Source organism: Pectinophora gossypiella, chromosome 9 (assembly GCF_024362695.1).
Source record: "Pectinophora gossypiella chromosome 9, ilPecGoss1.1, whole genome shotgun sequence".
NCBI classification, from domain to species: Eukaryota; Metazoa; Arthropoda; class Insecta; order Lepidoptera; family Gelechiidae; genus Pectinophora; species Pectinophora gossypiella.
Genome location: NC_065412.1, coordinates 1701490 through 1711408, shown reverse-complemented (window position 1 = coordinate 1711408; position 9919 = coordinate 1701490). Strand labels below are relative to the sequence as shown.

The 9919-nt window shown below is 38.1% G+C and overlaps 1 protein-coding gene across 1 annotated transcript in view; it reads left to right on the top strand.

Annotated features, from left to right (window-relative positions):
- The first annotated feature begins 2033 nt into the window (after window positions 1-2033).
- LOC126369365 (tubby-related protein 4) overlaps window positions 2034-9919 on the top strand; it is an 89857-nt gene continuing 81971 nt past the window's right edge. Inside the window, exon 1 of the mRNA XM_050013717.1 lies at window positions 2034-2677. Coding sequence (XP_049869674.1) covers window positions 2582-2677 — 96 coding nt within the window. The 5' untranslated portion in view covers window positions 2034-2581. The remainder of the gene's footprint in view (window positions 2678-9919) is intronic.

The window sequence follows — 9919 nt, the reverse complement described above, 5'->3', positions numbered from 1 at the left end:
TCCCATATTGTTTGCGAAGTGTGACAAAGCCAAGCGTAATTAATTCCGTATTGAACCCATTGTCAATAATGTGATGTTACGCGGTTTGTTGACCAAACATACAACGGAACACGGATACTCAGGTTTTTCACTTTGTGCCAAAAACATTGTTAATACAGAGTGCTAGGTAGTGTCATCGTAACGAATACTGAGGGGGATGATTCAGACCATGATTCTGAGTTATTATCAAGCCGAATTTTCCGTCGCAACATTCATGATTTTTTTAAGATTTTTCAAAATTATTTTCAATTCTATATTTCTGCGATGGAAATTCCACTTGATATTAACTCAGAATAATCAGCTGAATGATCCCTCTCAGAATTCGTTACAATGTCACTTACATACACCCCGTACAAGTACATAGAGGTACCCATGCAAGTAGGTATGTGTGTTAGTGACACCGTAACGAATACCATTTGGATGTTTCAGACCATGATTCTGAATTGATATTAAGTGGAATTTCCTGTCGGAAAATCCTTGAATTCTTATGTGTTTTTAATTATTTACAGTTCCATACTTACTTTTGCGACGGAAAATTCCACTTGATCTTGATATTAACTCAGAATCATGGCCTGAATCATCCCTCAAAGTTTTCTTTACGATGTCACTAACACCGTGCATAGGCTGTTTAACATATCTTACGGTGTTTTTTGTAAAAATCGGACGAAAAGTGTTTTTTGTAAAGATGGACCGGGGTACAAGTACAACATGTGCAATTTTACCGTAATCGTTATCGTAAAGAGCAGATCTACAAACTCTTGGTATTGTAAAATTATGTTAATGGTGTTAAAAGGTTACCGTGGAGAAAACATCGTTTTTCGGTCGGGTTTTATTATTTATCTATCTGAGTTCTACATACCGGGAAAGATAAGCAGCTGAACGCATTCTGCCTGTTTTTATTTATTTTCAATCTTCATAATAATATCAGGGGACTTCAATGTTTATACAACATACGTTTTTACAATATAATTCCCGTCGTCGAATAATTAGAGAGTAATTAAACAAAAACTTTGTAAAAAAGGTTATTATGAGATTAGATTATCTAGAAGAGATAAATGCATGGGATTAGCTGTCTGGGAACTGATATTAGGCAGCCAAATTACTAAATTGTATAAATAACAGTTTTTTTTTAAAGTACGTCTAGGGCCCTGTGCCGAAGTTTTTCTTGCAGCTTCTTTTCCCCGGCTATACAGGTTGTGTGAAGCTGCAGTAGTTTTAGGCGGATGAGACGTTCATTATGTAAAAAATGTCGATTCTAAGTGTAACTATGTTATCTACTGAATAAAGATATTTTTGAATTTGAAATGTGTACCAGATATGGCTGTTGCCTTAATTGCTTGTGAACGTCCACGTCAATAATAGGGATTGACGTTGCGAATTGTTTTTGTATAATGATATAGGTAAAGTAGGTAGGTTCGTGCAATTTTTTTTGGATGTTGTTACAATTAATTTGGGTTTGGGTATTGTATATAAATATTTATTCTGCCGCACGTGACGTTGATATGCTAGGGAACCGGTCAAAGGGTAGCAGGTTGAAACCCTTTGGCGGTGGAATAATAAATCTCATTTCCAAATGTACCCTAATTTGCATAACTACTTGATTGTATAGCTATTTACAATGTACTGAATAACATAAGTAGGTACATGACTTAAATACTTATTTATGCTCGTAATTTTATTTCTACAATCACCTTTATGGATCGGTAGAGATTTGAGAAAGGTACTACTACCTTCTTATTTACTTATATTTTACGATCGCGATAGTCCTCCTCGAGCTGCAAATAGTTAGTTCGAAAGTAAATATTTGTATCAAGTCTCGCATTGTATAATGTTGTCTACAAGGACGCCCAAATCTGTTTCTGTAACTATACGTAGGTACTCGGTATGCGCTGCACTGTTGTGGCGGACATTTGCCAAAATTAAACAAGCGACAAGTTTTAAAATAGACCGCTCATACATTCAAACGGTAGTTCCAATAATCCCGTAATCGCGTCGCTACAGTACACAAGTAATTCAAAACTTCTCATAAATTCCCCTACAGTGTTCATTATATTGAGTTGTAAAAATAATACTAAACCATTAAAGTTCTTCCCCAAGTTATTGTCGCGTCTAGTAATTAATCTTACAAAATTACCAACACAAAATGTTACGAGTTTATAAAGCAGTTATTAAGACTTCAGCGAAAACATTGGCGACATAACGCGTTATTAAAAAGAACAGTGTGTGGTAGCGCCATCTTGCGTGTTTCCCGCGGTTTTCCCGTTTTCCCGCGCGCGGCACGGTGCGCGCGCCCTGCAATCAATAGTGGCGCGGGCTGCGAGCGCCCCGCCGCCTCCGCCCCCATCGCCGCCGCGCTGTCACCCTCGGCACGTCAGCCGACGACGCGGGCCGACAACGTACACTATTATTTCAACACTAAAATGAACATAAAGTCTCAAAATTTCGCGGATATATCGCAGCAGGCGTCGCGGCTGTGCCAGCGCATTCCGTGCTTATCGGTATTGTGTTAAGTTTTATTCAGTGCTTGTTTTATTTTGTGAAAATGCATCTCCATTTCGAAAGGAACGTGAACGCGAAGTGCGACTGTACAATATTGTCGCTGTCATGGATGGGGAAGGTGCCGGATGAGCTGCCGGAGGTAAGAGCACTCGGTTACACAAGCACTCGGCTACTTGAAGCGAACCTGGTTAGTGTCGAGACTCAAGCGAGGGTCGCACTCGGGGAGCGTCGGCAAATTGGACAGCTCATGGCCACACAAAAATTTAGGTGACGTGCAAATTGCTTCACAAATCGTCTTGGTTGGGTTCTTTTCTAACAAGACTAATTGCAACAGTCGCAGCGTCGTTTATCATTCGTGACAAAGATGAACTGAAAGTAATTCATTTCTAAACATAAGTATTGCTAGTTTGTACGTACCTCATAATTCTTAGAAACATACTTGCACAAGTCGCCCCTACGAGTATTTATGTTCCAAGTCTATGTTTAGAACTAAGTTGGTTCTAAGCGGGTAATTAGTGGTCTACCTGGAAAATAGCGAGATGTATACTTATTAACTTTGTAACAGGAGGCAGGGAAGTTTAATAGCGTTATAAACGTTAATTATTAATTACGACCGAGAAGATACTCTTAATTATGAATAGCAACATAATCATTTTGAAATATGATTGTTTACTTAACTGTTAATTATTATATGTTGTTAATTATTGTATGTAAGTAGATATGTTGTTCTATCCATATATAGGACCTACTTAGTAAATTGGTATACTTCGCAGTTACTTAATTTAAATTAAATAACGTTTACCTACTAATGCATATTATTTACTTATTATACCTAAGTAAATAGTAGGAGTGTGTGGGATATAAATGAACTCTACATTTTTATATGTATCAAAAAATTATAACGTAAGTACTAAACAATAAATAAAAACCTAACACACACACACATAAGAATCATCATCATCCCTCTAGCGTTATTCCGTTTTTCACGGGGTCCGCTTACCTAACCTGAAGATTTTACAGGTCCGGTTTTTTTACAGAAGCGACTGCCTGTCTGACCTTCCAACCCGCGAAGGGAAAACCAGCCCAATATAGGTTAGGTCATAAACTTACGAAATAAATTTCTCGCGAATGTAGGTTTCCTCATGATATTTGTACATATAAATATATGTACGTGATAATCATTTATGATCCAAAGATAAATTTGAAAACAAATTCGAAAATTGGTTTAGGCCTATGCTGGGATTCGAACCTGCCACCTTAAATTGAGATTCAAGCGTTCTACCAACTGGGCTACCACGGCTATACCTATCATAAGAATAACGTTATTATTACAACAGCTGTTTTCCCTGACAAAGGTTTTTCCAACTGGGGTAATTACTTCTACGATCGGTCCCCCGTGGGGTTTTTACTTTTTAAACAAAAAGGGTCCTTGCTAATGTCAGGTACCATTACACGCACGAAGTTCCGTCCGATTTGGCGACATACACTCACAGGGAGGGCTTATTTGTGCGAAACATAGATAGATACATAAGGAGTGAAAGGGTCAATGCTATACCCTGCCTTCTACGTATAATCAAAATTTAAAAAGAAATAAGTAATATTACAAAATGTCAGTCGTGTTCAATCTATGGTCAACCTATTTGGAAGACTAATCTTTTACTGTGGCCCAATAAACGGGATATGTACAGATTATGTAGGATCAAGATGATTTTAAAAGATTGAATTTTGCCTCGTGTTCACGAGTATTGTACTGCCAAAATGTTGATTTATAATCAACTTCTGTAGTATAGGTAGGTACGCTAAAGAAAAGTAAGAGAGAATATACCCTTTAAGTATCTGACAAAGGTGATAATCGTAAAGGTTATAATGTTCTATACATTAAGTACTTGGGTACCTATTACAGTGAATTATGTTTCCATTATCCCAGATTAGAAACTATTTGCAAACAATAACCTCCCTAAAGACACCGCGTTTGAGAAGCATTAGTTGTCGATTACACATCGTAGAATATGAGTCTCAAGAGAGGTAGATTGTATATTGTTTATTTATTGTTCTCGAACGAACGTGTAACAATATACTCACTTCTCTCGTGTGGGTTGTGGGGTCAATAACCAACCTCATCAACCATGATGTCAGGGTACTTAATTCATCTTGTGATGTATGTACCTCTAACTACAACCAATCGGCATATAGTCGTGAACTTATGTTTATTTCTCTGAATTAGGACTAGGGGTGGTATTAATAAACTAATCTCAGCTTCGAGACTACCCCCAAGATCATGTTAATGTGACAGTTCTCATATAAAAACAGAGACTTGAGCATGATCTTGAGGGCAGTCTCAGCTGAGATTAGTTTATTAATACCACTTATGAGATTGTGTCCACTCCAACACGATGGATCATGTGAGTTTATTTACGTACTTACTTATGTATTATTAACACTTTTAAGTACAAAACGTCTAATGACGTTCCGATCCCAAGGTGTTATATTACCTGTTATGAACCATCAATGACCCATGGTCTCTGTCCGTGAAAGGGTTAATAAGAGTCATTTCTAAATGAACAGGAGTACTTAGATATAAAGCATAAAATCTTGCTATGTTGCTACGACAGCTTGAATAGATACCTATTTCCAGTTACCTACATGTTCCCAAAGACTCATAAATTGTATTACACTAACTCCTTAGCATGTTTATACTATGGCAAAGACTACAGAGTTATTTATTGGCATAGAAATTCGAGATGAAATTGTGCAAATTGCGTATTATGAATAGAAACTAACAAGCGAAGGGAGCGTGAAATTGAAGGTAAAATTGTCTTCGGCGTATTCTAAACATGTGACGTAATTGAAGTTCGTATTCTTTGGAGAATGATTTCCCTTCGGCGGAATTTCCTGAGTATTCTAGACGAACTCAAGGGCTCCGGGTGCAATAGTAATCCGTGTTATGTGAGCGGAGGCGCGCGGAGGCTGAAGGCGCCCATTCAATTAACCTTTCTTTCCCCAACAGCTTGACCTATTTACTTTCATTCCTATTCAAGGGGCAACACCGCAACACTTACGAAACTGCGATGTTCTCCTTCTGCAACAATTTACTGGAAATGAAAGAATTACAGAAAACACCAAATAGCTATTCCATTTCGCTGACAGTTTACAGGAAATGAATGATCCAAGTAGAACGCAGAATGAACATTTAAATTGAGAATTTGGGGATTCAGAAACTATCGTAATAATGTTGGTTAGTTAACGTAGTGACAATTCGCAATAGCTTCTTCGAATGAGACCGTAAAATACTTGCGGTCAAATCCCAAACTATTGCAAAGACAGTTAATAGAATAGTTGAAGTTACGGGTGTCATCTCAAAGCATTCATTTGTAGTGAGAAGGTTCACGGAGGCACGTATAAGAGCTTTGTTCCTCAAACGTACGACTAATTGTGACGCTGGCGACTGTACGTTGCGCATTGCGCCTTTGTCACATGCAAGCATGATCTCGTTAAAATTCAACGCACAATATTGTAGCAAATGAGGGACTTGGCAACTGCTACGCGGCTACGGCGTAGCACGTTGCCATCACCGCAATGTTTTATGCGAAGATAAATAAACCTACCCACAAATTTGGTTACAAAGGTACTTTGAATGGAAATTAAGCAGCTGTTGTAACAATAATAAATAATAGCTTTAAAATAAATACTTGTGATTACTTGTGAATTCGGATATTGAAGGACGTAGATCTACTTAGACGATGTGGCACGTGTAGGGTTGTAGGAGTGATTGTTCGTGATAAAATCCTTTAGGTTGAGTAAACACGCACTGCCGAGTGTGTGGGGCGCACATTTGTCATTGTAACAAGGATACGTCTGTGCCGCTGGTGCTATGCCGCTCAATTTTCTGCCCTAAAAGGTCATATATTTGTCTCGGCAGACGATGACTTTGTATTACGTGTATTGTCGTATTACACCGTCTCGTTATAACTATAATGCTAGGAATACCAAAGTAATAGCTTGTTTATGTAGGTATGAAATTACAAGACATGTTCACTGGGCAGGAAGATACCTACTTAGTAATTAGGATACTTATTTACCTATATAAAATTACTTGCCTAACTTAGAGACCTTGAGTGAGCCAAATAACCTCGTATCAGATTTAAAACCCAATGTATTCCTTCGCTCGTTAATTACATAATCTTACTTAATTGTTGAAAGGCAATTAATAATTATTTAGCGGATTGGAAGGGTAAAAACCCTTCTAATCCGTTTTGTTGCTAAATAATCACGTTCTGGAGATCACATTAGGATTCAGCAGGGTGTTTCTGAGACACGTCGTCAGCCAAGCTTCGTCGACAAACCCTCACCGGCGGACTCTGTCTTCGAAGAATCTATCAAAATAAGGGCATAGATAAAGGAACACGTATAGAACGGCAACTCTCCGCTCCCCACCAGCGACTGAGCTAGATTTACCTCACCCCCCTCGAATATAGTTTAAACTTGATTCGTATGGTGTCAGACGTCGCACACACAAATGCGTGTGTACGATAACGTCCATGTGTAGTGTCTGTGTAAAACGAGGTTGTTTGTATGAAGTGTCCGGGGTGTGGTAATAACACTAACCAATCCAAAAGTCGAAGTCGAAGATCGAGGCCCCGTCCTCCCGATATCGATGCATCGGGCCGATGGATTTTGTGGATGGAATGGAGATCTTAAAAGGCCATATACAATTAGACATTTGCGCATATGAAATTAAGTGCGCAAAGCAATGTAAACAAATGTCAAATACTTAGCAATATTGGTTTTTTATATGAATTGCTTCAATGTGGCCTTTTTAACCCCCCCCCCCCCCCCCCAGTAAGAGGTACGTAGTTGGGACGTTGTTCGTTTTTAACGATAATAAAAAGACATTTTCTCGATATATCGGATTTAACATCTCTAAATTATAACGACAGTAAATATTTTAAAACATCATATCATCTGTCTGTAATGGACTATTTAGTGTAAGTAAGTACATACATTTTAATTGCAGGGACATTCCAAAAAATATTGGGACAGAGTGGTCCTTTTCATCGGAGACAGCATTTCTATTTACCACTCTGTCACAGAATTTTGTGAAAAACAATCAAGTTAAAACCACTAATCGAGCAACCGATTAGTATTTTGCCAGCATTTTCAGTATAATAAGATTAACTATATTTTTGGACAATGGAAAGATTAAATAAAATTCTAAAACACGTAACTAACGCCCTTTTATAAAGGACACCACCACCATCGTTGACCAGTCCATACACTCAATTATTTGTATTTCTCGTGTATGTTGTTTTTATTATGTGTTTTGTTTGATTGTAAGTTGTGTGTAACTCTGTGTTTTATATTTTATATTTGTTATTTGTTTTTTATTTGTTACTGTGGTGTCCCTTTATAATAAACGTTTCTTTCTTTCTTTCTAACTTATCAGAACGAAGGAAAGATCATTGTCGATAAAAAAGAAGAATGACCCAGTTACAGATCACGCCGCGGACCTTGTGGTTTCCATAGTTGAGGTTCGTCAACGGATAGCGGCGGAATTGCTTTTAGAGAATCGCATAGCAAGTTAGAAGTAAGAGCTGGGTTTAAAGTTGAGTGTATAATTTACGATGCAGTGAAGTGGTGTGTGAGAGGTGCATTAGTCGCAGTCAAATGCACTCGCTCCGGCAAATGAAGTAGCGATTCCATTCCCTCGCGGATCACTGCACTTCGTAACAACGTTGAGTTATAGATGCTTCTTTAGCGTAGGAACTGTTTTTTTCTCTAGATACTTACCTGTAGGTACTAATCTATAGGAATTAGTTGTGAACAGAAAGCTCGGTGAGGCGTGGGTACTTAGTTAGACTTACTTACTTACTTAGACACTATGCGATGAATTCACCTTTGACTCTCCCAATTGGGAATAAAGTGCGTGAGTCGTTTGCAATGCTAGGAGTAAAGAATCAATATTTAATTATATATTTAACTAACTTGTGTATAAGGTGTAATTTCAAAAATGAAATGTCTTTATAATATAGAATAGACATATTATCCCAAGCATAAAATCATAATCATAAGTGCTTCTATGCTGTTCTGGGAGCATATAAAAAACATAGAACACGTTCAGCTGCTTCTCTTCCCGGGCATGTCGTAAAAACCGACAGAGGGATTGTGTCCTCTAACATGATGGACTAATGTTATGGGCGATAGGCTGATCCCTTATCACCATAAGGTTCATCATATCCATCTTTGGACTTCGTATCAACAGTGGCTGCAAGTTGTCTTTGATTACTTGTGGCTCTGCCCACCCCATTAGGGATTACGGGCGTGAGTTTATGTATGTATAAAATCATAAAAAGGCGACTAAGAAATTATGTCATCTCCACCACAATAGAACCCATAAGGGTCGTCATAGCATTTATATTCAATTTGTGAAATGTTACTGATACCAGAGCAGAGATAACAAGTTGTCTATTGTCGAAGGCGGCACGTGGGTGTTGTGAATTCTTTACTATACTGAATTCCTATCACTTAACTAGGGCCTCGGAACGTGCATAGAATGCATCGATGCATAAAATAGGTGCAACTTATACAATATTTTTCACCTCTCTAGCACGAAAAGGGTGCTGTTCTTTTAAAAAAGTACAGTAAGTAAAGAAAAGTGCATTTTCTTTACTTACTATTTTTTTTTATTTGGACAGACCAGACAAGCTGTCGCTTCTGTAAAAAAACCGGCCCTGTCAAATCTTCAAGTCAGGTAAACGGATCCCGTGAGAAAATGGGATGGGGTGGTTACACAAAACAAATCTCTCTCTCTCTATTTAAGAGCTGCGCTCTTGTCGGTGGAGTAATCGCCATTCCTCTCTTCTTCCCGCCAAAACCTTCACCTCCCGATACGACATGACCTGCATCTTCTCTTTTATAAGTTTCATAAATGTTATCCTAGGTCTACCCCTTCCTCTCTTCCTTAACAAATCTAATAGACACAACAATAAAGTTTAGTATCAACTGAGGCTTTTGCACTGTGTGTTTGCAATTTGAATAATAGATTAAGTACAGAAGTATTAATAGCTTAATCAATAATGCAAGAACCGCGCTCCCCTCCCCTGTCATTTTCTTGCAAATCAGGTTGACTTTATAACAGGGTCGAGTCGTAAGTTCGATGGACGATCAATGCTTTTTGGAAGGTTCGAACGCAGGGGAGACAGAATAACAATTTGCTAGAAAAACCTCCGATTTCTTTTAATTTGGCGCGTCAGCAGCGAACCAGGGTAACTATTTTTATGTGATTTGCGAGGATACACATTTACTTACTAGCATTGGGATGGAACAGGAAGAAATATTTGACAAGAGTCAACGCAATTTTAAATGATTGATTCTAGATTAAATA